Source organism: Armigeres subalbatus, chromosome 1 (genome assembly GCF_024139115.2).
Source record: "Armigeres subalbatus isolate Guangzhou_Male chromosome 1, GZ_Asu_2, whole genome shotgun sequence".
Classification (NCBI taxonomy): Eukaryota; Metazoa; Arthropoda; class Insecta; order Diptera; family Culicidae; genus Armigeres; species Armigeres subalbatus.
Window position 1 is genome coordinate 224,590,957 of NC_085139.1, and position 19,057 is coordinate 224,610,013.

Consider the following 19,057-nt stretch of genomic DNA (forward strand, 5'->3'; position numbering starts at 1 on the left):
CAAATCAAACAATTGGGAGGGTTCGTGCAGTATTGTGCCTTATGTCCTCCAATCCGCAGCGTCAGTAGAGCTTGCTTCTGTCAGGGCCTTTCAGTCCCATTAGCTTGTGCTCCGGTTCCAAGCACTTGAAGCAAACTTCAGGTTGCTCGTATATGCCCACAACCCCGCTTCTCATCGCCTTCAAGACTTCCGAGTACTTAGCCTCGTCCGTCTTGATGACTAGGGCATCGCCCCTGGAGCGATTGGCGCCAACGCTAGACTTCTTGCTACCCTCATTCGTCTGGGCCTTCTTTTCGGCCCTTGACGTCTCGGTTTCCTATTGTTCTTAACCAGGGTCCAGGAGGCGTCATCCCCCTCTATTTCCCTGGTCTTGGGCGGTTGAGAGCTCTCAGTCTGCCATAACCCCTTACCACCGTCTTTCCTGGGTGGACGGACCTTTCCAGGTCCTTCCTGCCCCGGTTTTGGAAGTACCTGGCCGGGGTTCAGCTTCCCAGTCCCACTAACCTTGTTCGGGGTAGTAACCCTCCGCGCTTTGGAGCGGACACCAGGGAGCTCATCTCATGGAGACTGTCACCCCCGTTTTTGTGTCTTCTCCGTTGGAGCAGTCACCCCCGACGTGCCCGTGAATACTGGTCTGGGTAGACTTTGGCACCACCGTCTTCGCTGGCACGCCCTCGGTCGATTCGACCTTGCTCGAGTCCGCGAATCTTTGGGCCTCAGTCTGGGTAGACCTCGACTCCACAGATTTCACGGGTTTAGACTTGGCCGTCCCGACCGCCCTCTCCAGCTTGGCGTCCAACATCGACTTTCGAAGTTTCAGCAAGCTCTTGAGTTCCTTACTGATATTATGCTTCGATGACGCAAAGTCGTCCAGCTGTTCCGTCGCCACCTCGAAGGCCGAAAGCCCATCGCGTTTGCGGTTCATCACCTCCACATGCCATGGGCCGTCAATAACCTCTATCGGCATTTTTTTAGCCGAGATGAAGGTTAAGTGACCCACGCTGGCGCTGCACACTGAGCTGCCGACTATTGCCTCTGGCCTCCTAGGCGGAGACCTGAACAACCCACTTCTTGCGAAGGGGTTGTCGCCTACACTACTACCACTAATTGAAGAATTGACTTGGTTTTCCATTTTGGTCCCACGAGTTGCTCGGGAAAAGAGGTCCACCACGCCAGAGCCCAGCATGACGCGGTAAGGGACAATTACTGTGGAGGGTGCCCAGGTACCCCACAGGCTCCGTTAAAGGCCTAGCTCATTATTCCACCCCCTGGCTATGCCATCCCCTCGACACGGGTCGCTTAACGCTTTGTGATTAGGGGTTAGGGACGATGGTCCCGTTGGTCGCACCCACTCACTCTAGCTAATGTCAGAAGGCTGCACTACCAGCTAAGTACCTAAGTACCCCAACCCTTAGCTGGCGGTCAATTGTCATCGGAAGACCCGTGGAAGCGTGAGATTGGAACTTGTGTGGACCAGAGCTGTGTAGGTCGCTCCTTCCCAGATGTCAACTCACCATTTCGCAGCCCACGCGGAGGTCCTCGTCTGCCCTGAAAGCCCAGGTGTTGACGAAACTGCAGAGCACATACTGTTCGACGTCGAAAGAAGAGCAATGCTAGACGTGTGCGGTCGGGACACTACTCCGGATAACCTTATCCAGAGGATGTGTCAAGCGGTGGAGAAGCGGAACGTAGTTTCGACTGCAACCACTCAGGTTGCCTGCAGCTTGCAGAGAATCTGGCGCACCGAGCAGCAGTCGACAATCATGACTAACTTGTGATTGGTTAGTTAGAGCGAAAACAGGCAGAGCGCGGGGAAGTGAATGAGAGGTTTGCACATGTCGAGGTAACAGTGTCACAGCGGGGTGGCAACCGCAGTCGCCCCCACGAGGCATGGCAGAAGAGTGAGCGCATAAGTGAACTGCACATGCCGATGTAGGAGGGTAGTAGCGTAGAACTATTGGTAACTATCGCTATCGACACCTCGAGAGGAGAGTAGAGTGAGCATCCAAGTCAGCCTCGCGTGGCATGTTAGAGATGAGCACCCAAGTCAGACTCACGTGGTATTTTAAGGGCGAACACCCAAGTCAGCCTCGCATGACATGTCAGAAGTGAGAACCTTAGTAAGTCCCACATGGTGTAACAGAGCGTGTGTCAGGAGGAGTGGCAGGGTGTGCTAGAGTGAGCACCCAAATAAGTCTCAGATTTGTGTGCTAGACTCAGCGGTTCTCAACCTTTTTCATGGGAGGTACCCAAGGAGGTACCCCTTCGAACTTTTGCATTAATTGAGGTACCCCCAATTTTTTGGTTTGAATGAAAATAAGCGTAACTGAACATCGACCAGGAAAACAAGCATAGTTAGATAACAGCATATATCCCTAATGGCTCTCCATAAAAGTTGACTGAAATTTTATTATTCCGTGCAACTTTCGAATTCACATTAAGTTAAACCTTCTGCAAGGCTTCTGCACCTCTTGAAGGAGGCTTCCGAGCCTCTCAAAATGAGGCTTCAATCCATTTAAAAGAAGGTTTCCGAGCCCTTGAAAAGAAGTTTCCGAGCCTCTTAAAAAGGAACCTCCCGAGCCTCTTGAAAAGAGCCTTTCGAGCTTTTTGCAAGAAGGCTTTCAACCTCTTAAGCCAACCTCCAACCTCTTCCGGGCCTCTTGAAATGAGGCTTCCAAGCCTCTTGGAGGAACCCTCCGAGCATCTTGAACGGAAGCATCTTCCGAGCATCTTGATAGGAGGCTTCCAAGCCTTGCGATAGGAGGCGTCCGGGCCCCTTAAAACGAAGCTTCCGGGCCTTTTGGAAGGAGGCTTTCGGGTTTCTTGAAAGGAAGCTTACGGACCACTTGAAGTAGGCTTCCGATCTTCTTAAAGGAAGGCTTCCAAGTCTCTTGAAGGAAGCCTTCCGAGCATCATGAACGGAGGCATCTTCCGAGCATCTCGATAGGAGGCTTCCAAGCCTTGTGATAGGAGGCGCCCGGGCCTCTTAAAACGAGGCTTCCGGGCTTTTTGAAAGGAGGCTTTCGGGCTTCTTGAAAGAAAGCTTTCGAGCCTATTGAGAGAAGGCTTGCGGGCCTCTTGAAAGGAGGCTCTTAGAAGTAGGCTCACGAGTAGAATCTATGACAAAAGGTCGAAAGGACAAAAGGTCGAAAGGACGAAAGGTCGAAAGACAAAAGGTCGAAAAAGACAAAAAGTCGGAAGGACAAAAGGTCGAAAAGACAAAAAGGCGAAAGGGACAGAAGGTCGAAAGGACAAAAGGTCGAAAGGCACAGAAGGTCGAACGGAACAAAAGGTCGAAAAGGACAAAAGGTCGAAAAGAACAAAAGATCGAAAGGGACAAAAGGTCGATTAAGAACAAGTTGATAACAAGTTGGATGTATTCCAAAAGAATTTATGAAATGCATTTAACTTCAAGCAGAAATAAAACACTCATCACATCAATCAAAGTTGAAGAATGAGCAATTTTCAAAGAAGGAGTAATTACTATGAAACAATATTATGAATATCTAGATAGTTCTGTTAAGATAAAAAGATTGTTGATTTAGGAAATGAATAAACCTTGTATTGCGCGATACAGAGTTGTACTATACAGTTGGTAAAAAAGTTGCTCTTTTATTTTAAACTATTTTTAGCAACTGAATAGAATTCATTCAATGAGTGGAAATAATAGATGAATATCTAGGTCTTCTGAATGTCACTTCGATCTGTCAAAATAGTGTACCCCGCAGCCAAGCAGGCGCACGCATTGAAAATACACCGGCGTGTAATATACGCCGATGTATTTGATGTGCGGCGTGCACCATTTTGACAGATCGAAGTGACATTTAGAAAACTCAACATCCATCTATTAGTTGTACTCACTGAATGAATTTTATTTAATTGTTAAAAATTGTGAAAAATAAAAGAGCAGAGGCAACTGTGGTGCTAGACTCTCTCCGTTTCAGTTCCTTGTCCATTTCGACCTTTTGTCCATTTCGACCTTTTGTCCCTTTCGACCTTTTGATCTTATTGATCTTTAGTTTCTTTCAATCTTTTGTCCCGTTCGACGTTCTGTCCTTTTCGACCTTTTGTCCCGTTCGACGTTTTGTCCTTTCGACCTTTTGTCCTTTCGACCTTTTGTCCTTTTCGACCATTTGTCCCTTCGACCTTTTGTCTTTCGATGTTTTGTCTTTCGACCTTTTGTCCTTTCGACCTTTTGTCTTTCGACCTTTTGTCCCTAACCCTCACGAGTAGGCTTCAAGCCGTTTGAAAGGAACCTTCCGAGCCTTTTAAATTGTGGTCCCCGAGCCTCTTAAAACGATACGTCCAGACCTCTTGAAAGGAGTCCTCCAAGCCTCTTGAAAGGATTCGTCCAAGCCTCTTGAAAGGCGGCCTTCGAGTAGCTTGGAAGAACACTTCCAAAAAGTGTAGAAAGATGCTGTTAATCCTCTTGTAACGAAAAAAAACCTTCATGCCCCTCAAACGAAGGATTCCGAACCCTCAAATTCTAGATTTCAGTTAAGAAGAATATTCTTAACACATTCTTCAACATTTTGTTTCGATTTCGAAATCGGCTGCATAGATGATTTTTTTTAATTTGTTCATTTGCTCAAGCTTTTGTAACCGTAGTCCTTGGTTGTGGAGGTCAGGATTCAATCGACTTCGCTATGCTTATTATGTACAAGACAAAGTTTTGAAATAAAAAAAATTCGCAATTATCAGAACATTATCATTATTATCAACATTTTTGATTGGAATTGTACTAAGCCCGCCATTACGCATTTTTGTCCGAGGTACCCTCTGGGGCTAGCAAAGGTACCCCCAGGGGTACATGCACCCCAGGTTGAGAACCGCTGTGCTAGAGCGTGAATCAGGTGGTAGGGTGAGCATCCAAGTTAGTCTCACATGGTGCGTAAAGGGTGTGCACCCAATTTAGGCTCATATGATGCGTCAGGGGCCCTCCTTAGCCGTGCGGTAAGCTACAAAGCAAGACCATGCTGAGGGTGGCTGGGTTCGATTCCCGGTGCCGGTCTAAACAATTTTCGGTTTTGAAGTGATCCTATAGCCTTTACGTATACTTTGTATACGAGAAAGGCAAAGCGTATGAAAATTGTTTGGTACCTACTTGCACTCGCGTTTACAAGGGCACCCCACTCAACAATAAAGCAACGCACAACTGCCATATCCGTGAAATGGTAGAAGCAGGGCTGGTAGCGACCGATGCCGTTCAAAATGGTGACTTTAGTGACCAAAGCTGACGAAAAAAGGGACCAAATAGTGACTTTCAGTTTCAGTCAGTTTCAGTTTCTCGGCGAAAATCTGCGTGAATGAGCATTCTCTTCTAGTGAGAATGAGTGAAAATTGAGTGAAAATGACTTGATTAGCTAAACACCGACTTAAGGAAGATTCAAAGATCTCTACGATTTGTCATAGGTGCCACGGAAGTTTTTACAGTACGGATCGTTTTGGTAGAAAAAGGAACAAAAATTATGAAGATTCGTGTACAATGAGTCTAGAATTGAACGCTCGACCTCCTGTTTATAATGCAAGAACATGCTCTCTGAACTTTAAAATATTTTTGCTCCTAAATACGCAGATTTTCCGACTTGCTGTGCGTATTCATGAACGATTTTTGCTATGGAATTCGGCAGCGCATGCACTCTTCAAAATTGGGGAGACTTGATCTCCTTTCTATGATATCTACTCAAAAAATATTTTCAAGTCTCCTTTTATTAAGGCTACAACTTAAAATCCAAATATCCTGAAATTGTGGTGGAATGTTGACATTTTTATCAGTGAAGATCATTTAGGATATGTATGGCTTTGTGCTGTTAAAAAATGATTGGGAAATTTTGCGTGGCCACTAAAAAGCATGTTTAGGAGAGATATAACACATTAAATAATAGAGTAAATAAGGTTGTCAAATAACTCGCCACATAACGATCATTTGTCTAAAGGATCTCGGTATAACAATACTACTTTAGTTCTCGGAAAAACAGGGGAGAATCAAGTCTACCACCCGAGTAGCATACATGTTACACAAAAGTTTCTTTGACCCGTATGCAACCGAATTTAGTCACATTTAAGTCGCCGCAACCAAATAGGTTTGGATTGTGCTGCTATCCCAAGGAATCAAGTCTCCTTACCTTCCCCTACTGTATAAAGTTTGATTAAAAAAAAAATCAAAATCGGCAGGTCTCCTGCTTGCATGACTGTATACCAATTTATAAATAGTGACGTAAAACACCTACAATTAACTTTAACTCGAGTTAAATAGGTGGCGATGCATCAGAACGATATTTTTTCCAAGATCCGTAATTTCATTTCCACTATGAACAAAGCATCATCCGATGGATACATAGATCTTTTATTAAAATAATCTTAATCAATAGTTTCAAAATAGTTGAAAATAGTGACTTTTTGCGAGAAAAAGTGACTTTAGTGACTTGAGGTCGAAAAAAGAGACTTTTTAGTGACTTGCCCGAAAAAAGTGACCAAGTCACTAAAAAGTGACCCGCTACCAGGCCTGTAGAAGGAAACCGTGTTTAGGAGCAAATTGTACGTTACGTATACTCTTATGAGTACCTGATGATGTTGAGTGCGAAAATGTGCGAGAGATGTTTAAAAAAGCCTCACAATCTAGGTATTCAAACAAAAAAGAATTGAGCCCTAGTTTCACGGGGGTTATTTATGGACGACCCCTATGAGTTCTACGAAACGACCGAATTTGCAATTTCAATTTTTCGTAACATTTCTTGTAAGGAAACTCATTTTTTAGTATGAACAGTTACCAAATGACACACCCCGTTCCACCCCCTATTTTGTTACGCTATTTATGTACAAACCCTAACATACAAAATAGAAACTTTTTTCATTTTATGATCCATTGTGATACTATATTGTTGGCAACACTATCCATCGCACTCTACATTATCCATCTAAGAAGTCTGTATCATCGGCCGCTAGGATCGCTGCATAGATGACAGATAACGAAAACGTGAAAAAAGAACAAGAACATTCGTAAACATCTGAAAGCACATCGTTGAAATTCCTTAACCCAAACATCGTGAGTACCAATTCTGGGGAAAATACTGCCACTGGGCTCAACGTAAAGGTGGGTGCTCCAGTTACAACAACGGAGACAATTTCTGTAGCTCCAGCGGCTACTAATGCCGAGGAATCTTCGACTAATATAGCTGTAAGCACTCACTCAAAGCCAGCAGACAACGCAATATCGCCTATTTCCACTGGAGCCGTCGCAGGTCAGTCACCCTTGCTCCAATCAACACCCCGAACAACTGCGTCCATGAGCATATCAGCTTCCCAGCCGGCAGTGTGTAGGTCTGTCGACAACAATCTGCAATCGAATATGGTAGTGGCAGCACCAAGTATCGCGAACTTCTACCATGTACCAGTACCTGCGTCCCATGGCGTTAACATCCGAGATTTTGGCCACGCTGGTCAAGTAAGTCAGTACAATTCTTATGCTAATATTCCATCTGCTGTAAGTACCACCAATCCCAGAGTTGTACGTGGAATGGCAGATCCAGATTATTTCCGTTCCATGATGCCATCACAATCACTCCCCCAAACACAATCACAGTTCGGATATGCAGATATATCAATGTACCATCCTCCTGCGAACTCTGTTCCACTTTGTACAGGCAGCGTTTATCCCCTTGTTTCTTCAAGTTCCATATCTCAACACGTTATGTTTCCCTCCGTGGCTCTGCCGCCAGGATCGGTCACTTCCCGAATGCCACCATTACAACGACCGCCGGTGGCGAGTATCTCTATCGGCCGTACCAAATCCTCAATTGCAATATGTGCCACACGGTCCAAACGCTCAACAGTTAGCTGCTCGCCATGTTGTTCCGAAAGAACTTCCAGGATTTTCCGGAGATCCATCTGAGTGGCCAATATTTTGGAGTAGCTTTGAAACTTCCACACAAATGTGTGGATACAACCAAGCGGAGAACCTAATGCGACTTCAGCAATGTTTGAAAGGTGACGCTAAAAGAGCAGTAAGCAGTTTTCTTCTCCATCCAGCAAACGTCCCGGATATTATAAATACATTGCGAGTTCTGTATGGACGCCCTGAGGCGATAATCAACTCTCTGTTGGCTGAAGTACGTGCGACGCCAGCTCCAAGATCAGACAAGCTAGAAAGTGTAATCAATTTTGGTTTGGCGGTTCGGAATTTCTGTGCTCATCTAGTTTCGACCGACCAACAAGTGCACTTAGCTAATCCTGTAGTATTACAGGAATTAGTAGAAAAACTTCCAGCGAACATTAAGCTGGATTGGGCAATGTATTCCCAACGCTTGATGCACGTGGATCTGAGATCTTTTGCGGAATATATGAACGTGATTATCACAGCCGCCAGCAGCGTTACCTCATTTGCAAATAACTCGGCGAAGATAAAGGGGAAGGTCATAGTAAATGCACACAATTCGAATACTGTTTCTTTGGAGGATAACCATCGCGAAAACAACAACGGTTCAGAAGCAAACGGATCATCGAGCATCAGGCGTCCATGTGTTGTATGTCAAACATTTGGACACAAGCCGAAGGATTGCGAATCCTTCAAATTAAAATCTTTGCAGGATAAATGGAAGGTTGTGCAAGAAGTTCATCTCTGTAAGCGCTGTTTGTATCCTCATGGAAAAAGGCAATGCAAAGCACTTTGCTGTGGAGTTGGTGGCTGTCAGAAACGACACATCGACTACTGCATCCAGGCGATCCTCGAGTCAACAAAGAACGACCAACGCCAGCTTCAGGAGTAATCTATGTTCATCATCAGAAACAAAGGGTTCTTTTCCGTGTTTTACCGGTTGTCCTGCATTTCAACGGCAGGTCAGTTAGTACATTTGCTTTCCTGGACGGTGGTTCCGATTCAACGCTGATGGAAAAATCTTTGGCGCAGCAACTAGGAGTAGAAGGTCCAATTGCACCATTGTGTATGCAGTGGACGAACGGTGTAGAACACACGGAAGAGGATTCGCAACAAATTCAGCTGAATATTTCGGGCGTTGTGTCAAACAAGCAGTTCACATTACGCAAAGTACAAACTGTGAATGGTCTGGAATTGCCCCGGCAGTCGCTGTGCTACGAAGAGCTACAGAGTAAATGTTCACACCTGAAAGGTCTCCCGATACAAAGCTTCGATAATGCTATTCCCGGTATTTTGATCGGGTTGGATAACACCCTGTTGAAGACAACACTCAAACTGCGTGAGGAAGAAAATGAACCAGTGGCCGCCAAAACCAGGTTAGGATGGGTAATCTTCGGTCGTTGTGGAGAAGAAGAGGAGAGTGCATCACAGCGTGTTCTACATGTATGTAGGAAATCTAGTGACAGCGATCTACACGAACTTGTCAAAGGATTTTTCTCCATTGAAAGCGTGGGAGTAGCAGTGACAAACAATACTGATTCCGTTGATGAAAAACGAGCTTGGCAGATTCTGAAAGCTACCACGAGGAGAACCGCATCTGGACGATTCGAAACAGGATTATTATGGAAATTCGATAGCGTACAGTTCCCTAATAATCGACCAATGGCGACGCGCAGACTACAGTGTTTAGAACGGCGCCTTCTTAAATCACCAGCTCTATACGAGAACGTGAGGAAGCAGATTGACGAGTACGTGTCGAAAGGATACGCGCATAAAGTCACGTCGCAGGAAGAAAAGGAAACGGACGCAAAGAAAACATGGTTCCTGCCACTTGGTGTTGTGCTAAACTCAAAGAAACCGAATAAAGTAAGGGTTGTTTGGGATGCAGCAGCATCGGTTGGGGGCGTTTCTTTGAATTCTGTTCTGCTGAAAGGGCCGGACCTACTAACAACATTATTGGCAGTGTTGTGCAGATATCGACAGAGAAACGTTGCCATCAGTGGAGACATAATGGAAATGTTCCATCAGGTGGAAATTAGACTACAAGACAGAGCGGCTCAACGGTTCCTATGGCGCAATCAACCATCCGATCCAATACAGGTTTACGAAATGGATGTCGCTACGTTTGGATCCACTTGTTCCCCAACCTCTACGCAATACGTAAAGAATTTGAATGCGACTGAACACGAAAAGGAGTTCCCAAAAGCGGCCATGGCAATCAAAGAGAATCACTACGTGGACGATTATTTAGATAGTGTTGATACGATAGATGAAGCCGTTCAGTTGGCGTTGGATGTGAAGGAAATTCACGAAAGGGCGGGATTCCAAATCCGACATTGGATGTCGAATTCTGCGGAGGTGCTTTCGCGAATAGGGGAGCACAATGTGAAGGCTATCAAAAGTTTTACCATGGATAAGGGAAGCAACTTAGAACGAGTCCTCGGGATGGTGTGGCTGCCACAAGAAGATGTCTTCACCTTTACACTCACTCTACGAAACGAGTTACAACATCTTTACAATATGTCTGCGATTCCAACAAAACGCGAGCTGCTTGCCCTCGTAATGAGTGTTTTTGATCCGCTGGGCATCGTCGCTCCGTTTACAGTCCATGGAAAAGTGCTGGTACAAGAAACATGGAGGTCTGGAATTAACTGGGATGAACAACTCCCACGAAGTATAATCCCTCAGTGGGAACAGTGGATACGCCTGCTCAGCTCGTTGGATGACATCAAAGTGCCAAGATGTTATTTTCCGGGTTACACTTCTAAAGCCATCGAATCACTGGAACTGCATATTTTCGTTGACGCAAGCAGTGCTGCATATGCGGCCGTCGCATATTTTCGCATAGTGGATCGTGGAATAGTACGATGTAGTCTGGTTTCCGCGAAAACTAAAGTTGCGCCACTGAAATTGCTGTCCATACCACGACTTGAGCTTCAGGCAGCGGTTATTGGTACACGTTTAAGGAAGACGATAACGTCAAACCATACATTGGAGGTCAAACGTACTGTCAAGGCTCCTAAATTCCTGTACAACCCAGAGTCCGAATGGCCGAAGGAACAAATTCAGGAAGTTATGATGGAGGAAGAGATGAAAGCTGTACATGTTCATCGAAAACAATATGCAGAACAATTGATAGACTACCGACGTTTTTCAAAATGGGAACGTATGACTGCGGCAACGGCTTTCGTTCTTCGTTTCACAAACCGCAACTGGAGGAAATATGCAACCCCTGACAGCGGTTGTATTCTAAACAGTGAAGAGTTGAAACAAGCAGAGAGTGTCTTGTGTAAATTGGCTCAAATGGAGGCATATCCCCAAGAGTACACGGTGCTCTACAATAATGAACAGAATGGACGGCACGGAATCGACAAGAATAGTAGGATCTACAAACTATCCCCCTTTTTGGATGCGTACGGCGTTATGAGAATGGGTACTCGCATTGGAGCAGCTGAGTGTATTCCATTTGAAGCAATGTCTCCCGTCATCTTGCCAAAAGACCACTATGCAACGCATCTAATGATAGATTGGTACCACAGGAGATACAACCATGGAAACAACGAGACAGTGCACTATGGTCCAGGATACAGATTTACGCGGAAAGATGAATTTTACGCCAAAACTATATTTTTTAGAAAAAAAACTGTTGTTCTACAAAATTGTTCGAAATAGTAAGGAAGACATTATGGTTCTACCAAAAAATAGGGTGGCCCATCATATAAAAAAAATTAGAAAATATTTTTTTTATTTCTCAGAATATTGACATGTTATGTTCTACAAAGTTGTAGCGCAGCTCATTCCAATCAATTTTGCTAAAAAACTTTTTCTGTAGCTCTTAAGTTGGCTGATTTAGAGCAATTTTACCTAATTGGATTAGGGTGTACCTCAAAAAATCAGTATTTTTGATCTTTTAGAGCTAAAAAAAATGCAACTTTTGATGGGTAAATATGCACAATATCTTTTTCCGATCAAAAGTTATAATCATTTTTCTGTCAAAATTACATTTTTTTCATAAGTTGATATCTCCGGTTAGGGCAGACCAAAAAAATATGTTTACACGGCATCTAAAAGAGAAATTAATATTCTTCATTATGTCAAAAAATTGGGGATATGTTATTTTTTTTATCTCAAGTTTCACCAATTTTACTAAAATCATGTTTTTTCAAATAAATTGATATAACTCGACAACGGAAGAAGATACAGACGATATTCTTATAGCAAAACACGCGTTTTGAAAAGCTCCAAAAGTCTTCAGAAGATGACATCCGTGAAAAATAAAAAATGAAATGAGCAGATCATAAATCTTGTTTTTTGAGGGACACCCTAATCCTGGTAAGTAAAATTACTCTAAACAAGTGAGCTTAAGAGCTACATAAAAAGTTTATATAGCAAAGTTGATTGGAAAAAGCTGCGCTACAACTTTGTAGAACATTTTACGTCAATATTCCGCAAAATAAAAAAATGAAAATTTTACATTTTTATAAAATGGCCCACCCTATTTTTCGGTAACTCTATAATAAGGGCCCATGTATCCAGAACAACTTTGTAGAACAAATTTTGTTTCTTAAAAGTATGCTTCAGACCGAAAATGCATCTTTTCTCGTAAATCTTGCAATACGATGATAATGATAAAACTTATAAAAAGTGTTAGAGCTGTAGATTTTTTATTTTTCATTTCTCATGAATGTCATCTTCTGAAGACTTTTGGGGCTTTTCATAACGCGTGTTTTGCTATAAGAATATCGTCTGTATCTTTTTCCGTTGTCGAGATATATTAATTTATTTGAAAAAACATGGTTTTAGTAAAATTGATAAAACTTGAGATAAAAAAATAACATATCCCCAATTTTTTGACATAATGAAGAATATTAATCTATCTTTCAAATGCCGTGTAAACATATTTTTTTGGTCTGCCCTAACCGGAGATATCAACTTATGGAAAAAATGTAATTTTGACAGAAAAACGATTATAACTTTAGGTCGGAAAAAGATATTGTGAATATTGACCCACCAAAACATACATTTTTTTGAGCTCTAAAAGTCACTAGAAGACGACTAAGAAATCTAAAACAAAAAACGTAGATCAAAAATACTGTTTGGTACCTAATCCAATTAGGTAAAATTGCTCTAAAACAGCCAACTTAAGAGCTACAGAAAAAGTTTTTAGCAAAATTGATTGGAATAAGCTACGCTACAAGTTTGTAGAACATAACATGTCAATATTCCAAGAAATAAAAAAATCCTAATTTTTTATATGATGGGCCACCTATTTTTGGTAAAACCATAATGATGGCCTTACTATTTCGAACAATTTTGTAGAACAACAGTTTTTCTAAAAAATATAGTTTTGGCGTAAAATTCATCTTTCCGCGTAAATCTGTATCCTGGACCATAGTGCAGTGGTGAACGAAATTCGACAAAAATTTAATGTTTCTGAATTGCGAACAGTAGTAAGGAAAGTTACAAGGCTTTGTTGCTGGTGTAAGATCAAAAAGTGCTTACCACAAGTTCCTCGAATGGCTCCCCTTCCACCAGGCCGCCTGACACCGTACGTAAGAGCGTTCACCTTTACCGGACTGGACTATTTTGGGCCGCTGAATGTACGCTTTGGGCGTGGAAGCGTTAAACGATGGGTGGCTCTCTTCACATGTTTGGGAACGCGAGCTGTGCACCTCGAGATCGCTTATTCTCTCACCACCGAATCATGCAAAACTGCAATACGCAGGTTCATCGCTCGTCGTGGAGCACCAAGGGAGATTTATTCGGATCGTGGAACAAATTTCCAAGGCGCGAGTGCAGAGTTAAGACTGCAGATTAAGAACATCGACAACAAATTGGCAGAAATATTTACGAATGGCGAAACGCAATGGAAATTCAATCCCCCTTATGCTCCCCATATGGGTGGCATATGGGAGAGACTGGTGCGCTCGGTGAAAACCGGACTGGAGAACATGCAGCTTACCAAAAATCCGGATGAAGAAACGTTGGTGACTGCTCTAGCGGAAGTTGAATCAATGATGAATTCACGACCCTTAACGTATCTATACTACTAGTGGGCCCTCCTTAGCCGTGCGGTAAGACGCGCGGCTACAAAGCAATACCATGCTGAGGGTGGCTGGGTTCGATTCCCGGTGCCGGTCTAGACAATTTTCGGATTAGAAATTGTCTCGACTTCCCTGGGCATAAAAGTATCATCGTGTTGGCCTCATGATATACGAATGCAAAAATGGTAACCTGGCTTAGAAACCTCGCAGTTAATAACTGTGGAAGTGCTTAATGAACACTAAGCTGCGAGGCGGCTCTGTCCCAGTGTAGGGATGTAATGCCAATAAGAAGAAGAAGAAGTAGAAGAACGTATCTACCAATCGATAGTGAGGAAAGTGAGGCGTTAACACCAAACCACTTTTTACTGCTTAGCTCAAGCGGAGCAGTTCAACCAGCAGTTCAACCTACTAATGAACGTTCAGCACTAAGGTCCAACTGGAATCACATCAAGGTTATGCTCGACAAGTTCTGGACGCGATGGATTCGGGAGTATCTGCCAGTTATCGCCCGGCAACCCAAATGGTTCAATGAAGTCGTAATCAAGGCTGGAGACTTGGTAATTCTCGTGGATGAAAATGTGAGAAATAGCTGGAGCAGAGGAATAGTGATTCGCGTGTATCCAGGACGAGATGGACGTATACGTAGTGCAGACGTGCAGACTTCATCAGGTATCATGCGACGGTCAGCTACGAAATTAGCTGTGCTAGATGTAGCTGAAGAAACCAGTACCGCTTAAGGACTCTTGAAGCAATACGGGTGGGAGTGTGTTGGCAACACTATCCATCGCACTCTACATTATCCATCTAAGAAGTCTGTATCATCGGCCGCTAGGATCGCTGCATAGATGACAGATAACGAAAACGTGAAAAAAGAACAAGAACATTCGTAAACATCTGAAAGCACATCGTTGAAATTCCTTAATAATAAATTTGTTACTATTCTATTATCTTATTGGATTAAATTTGTTACTACTTAAACTACAAGATTTGTGAGTATAAAGCTAACTTAGAATACAGGATAACTTAAAAAAAACTCATTTAATAAACATGCAGGAATAGAAAACATAAATTAGAGGACAAAGGCATAGTTGTTACGTACCGACGGATAAGTCTGTGTATGAGACAAATAATGTAAGTAAATTTGAACTAAGAAATGAACCGTAAACTAATTAAATGAATTTTCTAGCTAAAAGCTAACTCCAACAAAATACCGAGTTTGCTCGTAGATGTCCGAAAAGATTTCCGTCCCGTAACAACAATATACATAAACCGAAAGCCGTACCTATATCCCTCATTCCAGAAGCACGAGATTGAGAAAAATGCATTATCAGAGTGACCATTGACATCATACAGTCACGACACCTGAGACATTTCTGGTTGTTCACAAAATTTACTTCTTGGCTAGTCGCTTCATTCTATTTTATAGGTTCTTCTTTAGTAAATTTTAGAAATCATGAGCAACTTAAAAACTGAAACGAAATGTAAGTATATTTATTCTAGGTTATGCTTTAATTTCTTGATCTATCATTTTCGCGCAGCGCTAAAAAGATCCGTTAAGCCAAAGATCGATACGGGTTTATCGAGCAAGCATTCGACACTTACGTTGATCCCGTCAACCCAGTCCCGTCAACCTAGTCCCATATCTCGCCCTTCAAGTAGAAAACCCAATTTCAACATAACGGCTACGAAACCCTTCAACAATCCCTCTGTTATCAACAGACGCCGCCCAAGTACAAGCGATGCTTCAACTGGCGTTCCACGCCCGTCCAAGTTAAGCCTTTCGACAAATGAAGAAGTACCATCAAGAGTCCACCAGTTGGGGAAGCTGCCGTCATATCTTCGCAATAAGAAGCGGCCAGTAACGGCGACTAGTAAGATCAGAGCCGTCAAACCCGAAACAGAGAGCAAGCGTGAAAAAGAAGACTCAGGCAAGAAAGTAGATAGGCTGGTACGAAAGTTTCAATACGATAAGCCAAAGCCGGTGATGGACGAATCAGGAAAGGAAACTTCGCCGAAAGCAGATTCGGAACTGGATGTATCGTCGGAACTGCAGCAGGTTACTGCAAAAATTTGCTCCAGAATCGATCACACTCAATCGGTCGTGCTGAAAGGTTTTCCACCATGTGAGGGTTCCCAAGCTAGGGAAGAATTACTACAGGAGGATCAACCGGTAGGAAAGAATAGCGAACTGGCAGACTTGAACGAAAAGATAAAACAACTTCAGGGTAAAATTGACAGCTGGGAAGCGGAATGCGGACTGCACAAGGAACGCATTGCTGCATTGGAGGCTGAGCTTACAGTCAAATGCGAATTGATTGCAAAGGTAAGTTCGATTATCCATTTGTTGAGTAGTGATGCTCGTCATGTAGAATCGGAGATTAAACTTAATGGCCTTATTTTTCTTTTTTGTGTTTGATATGTCTTCTACAGTTGGGAAACGACGTGAATAACGCTAACCAGTTGTCGAATTCGCATGAATCACTCTCGCAGAAGAATATTGACGAGCTGAAGCAGCAGGTGTCGAACTTACAAGAAGAGCTTGCTCAGAAATGCAAAAGCCTCATCCATCTTGATAGCAAAATGTCCGTCTTGAATGCACTCGTGGAAAATCTAAAGGAAAGTTTAGCTGCAGTTGGACAAAGTTCTGAAGAGAAAGAGAAAATAATAGGCATACTTACCAGTAAAGACGAGCAGCTTCAAAAAGAAAAGAACGCACTCGAGCAACGTTGCGAAGAATTGATGGTAGAGTTAATTAGTTTCACATGATTATTTTATCATAATAACTATATTATGAACACTTTCAGCAACAAATAACCACCATGAAAGAAGAAGCTTCAGCCAAAGATGCTGCCATAGCGGTGATTCAAAATCAACTTCATATCAAAAGCGCCCAATATTCAGAACTTGAAGAAAAACGATCGGAAGCGGCTGCCCTACAAGGAACCTGCAGGAAACTTCGTAACGGAATCGAAATGTTGGCTTCTATGAAAAATCACGACGATATACTACCCCGGATTCGCACTAAGTTGAAGGAGAGCACAGAACGAATGCATAGCGAGCGCAACAAAGGAACACGCGGAGCAACTACAAGATGCGGAGAAGGCGTGAAAGTAAGTATCTGTTTCTAACACTGAAATCGGTTTTTACGCAGGCAATACGTTCTGCGTATTCAAAATCGCGTGACTCCCAAAACCCGCGTGGAAATCATCATCAAATATAAAAAAAAAACTTTTCAAGAGATTCGCGTGAATCCCGAATTCCGTGTAAATTTCAAAATCCGCAGATAAAAACCTTTTTTTGCCAAAATCGCGTAGAAAGTCGTGCATAAAAACCGCATAAAAGCAAAAGTGTATATGATGTCTAACATTGTTTTTCTTTATCAGGCTGACGACGAACCCGCAAGAACGCAGGACGTTCACTTGTACAGTGAGGAACAAATTTTTAGTGAACTCAAGCGAAACAACAACACTTACAAAGAGACATGCAACGGATTGATCAGTATCGTGAAACGCCTGAAGAAAGAAAAGCTACAGATGCGAGAGATACTGTGAGTTTTACTTTATTCACTTGTTCAATAATTTATTTTTTAAATGATTTGGCTACCAATTCTCTTGTTAGGAGCAAACGCGAAATCAACATAATTATTGGACCGACGATGAAAGAAAATCTACTGCAGAAGGAAATTCTAAACCAAATGTATCAGTTGTTTCCCGAGGAACCGCTACAGAAGCTCGTAAATGAATTCCATACAGATGAAGTTGAAGAAATTACCAGCAGAATTATTTATAATGAGGAAATTATCAGTAATAAATAAAGTATAAAATTTGACTGATGAAAAGGGAGGGCTATGTTATCTTGATGCAATGAGTGGGCTTACGTCATATTAGCACTGAGATGGCAACCAAAGACATCCTGTCGTGGTGGTATCACATGTTGACTATTTTTGTTCGGTGCTGCGTCACATATCTAGCATTGACGGACAGATTTTACGCATGGGCATGTGATCCAAAGGACTTATTATAGTCTTAGACTACCTTGACAAAGGATTGACAATAAAATAGACTAAATGTACGAACAGTTTCCACTTTTTACAAGACATAATTTACATTGAGTTTGATAGTATTGACACAGAACAAAAATCATGAAGAACCAATAACTTAGGCAAACAAAGTAACTCAACGAACGCATACTTCATACCTTCTTTCCATAAAGACAAGAATGGCATCGTACAGACCAATCTATATGAGCTTATGGGAGAGAATATCCATTAAAGTTGTAAATATAATGTCTTTTGAGCCAGTTCAACAGTGTCTTAATCAAGATGAATACACAGCTAGGTGTTGCAGTCTGCCCAATTTATGGACGAGAAGAAGGCGGGGGTGAAAAATTCATTTTCGGTGCAAAACATAAACAAACCGGCTGGCTCTTCCATACTAAAATCCAAGATGGCTGAATCGTCAATTTGGCAGATTGGAACACCTAGTGGTGTATTCATCTTGGATTGGACACTAATGATACTCATGTTTTACTTTTGAGATCCTTATCTAGAATGCTATCAGAAATCAAGAAGGGAAAAGTAGTCTTTGATTCCAGTCTTAAACAAAAATAACAAAAGCATGAGGATTACTACTGCTGACCACGCCCATCTTCACCGTAACTAGGGAGAGGAAGGAAGTGTTGATGTGGTACTTACTTAACGAGAGGCCACCGACTTAGCGACACCCTCATAAATACCACGGAGTTGGATAATGAGGAAGGTATTCGTTGGGTCAGGATTTGCCTGTAGCTGGCAATGTAACCCTGGTAGATCTTACCCCGTAACACACCACGTAAAGGTGTCTACCCAGCGTTACAGGTCATGTTTCAATCTGCCAATTCTGAAAAATTCATTTTCGGTGCAAAACATAAACAAACCGGCTGGCTCTCCCATACTAAAATCCAAGATGGCTGAATCGTGAATTTGGCAGATTGGAACACCTAGTGGTGTATACAGGTTTTGGTCGATTCTTATACATAATTGTAGGAAAATCGAACAACCGCCGGTTGGATGTAGTAAATTATAGATAATAATAGTTAGTTTGGAAACGATCAAGCTTCTTGTTAGAACGGTCTTCCATGAAAGGCTGAACACGAAAGGCTT

At 42.7% G+C, this 19,057-nt stretch overlaps 1 protein-coding gene across 1 annotated transcript; it reads left to right on the top strand.

The window, feature by feature from the left end:
- Positions 1-15,239: 15,239 nt before the first annotated feature.
- LOC134211476 (early endosome antigen 1-like) lies at positions 15,240-17,745 on the top strand. The gene is made up of 6 exons (XM_062688363.1): positions 15,240-15,398; positions 15,456-16,240; positions 16,348-16,659; positions 16,722-17,027; positions 17,301-17,464; positions 17,536-17,745. The coding sequence occupies exons 1-6, from the start codon at positions 15,371-15,373 to the stop codon at positions 17,729-17,731; spliced, it is 1,791 nt and encodes a 596-aa protein (XP_062544347.1). The 5' UTR covers positions 15,240-15,370; the 3' UTR covers positions 17,732-17,745.
- Positions 17,746-19,057: the final 1,312 nt, after the last annotated feature.

What these genes read in the sequence shown, in the direction of transcription:
- LOC134211476 (XM_062688363.1), top strand. Translation starts at nt 15,371, where the DNA reads ATGAGCAACTTAAAAACTGAAACGAAAT. An exon ending in CTTAAAAACTGAAACGAAAT is followed by an intron (nt 15,399 to 15,455) that starts GTAAGTATATTT and finishes ATTTTCGCGCAG; the next exon opens with CGCTAAAAAGATCCGTTAAG. An exon ending in AACGTTGCGAAGAATTGATG is followed by an intron (nt 16,660 to 16,721) that starts GTAGAGTTAATT and finishes GAACACTTTCAG; the next exon opens with CAACAAATAACCACCATGAA.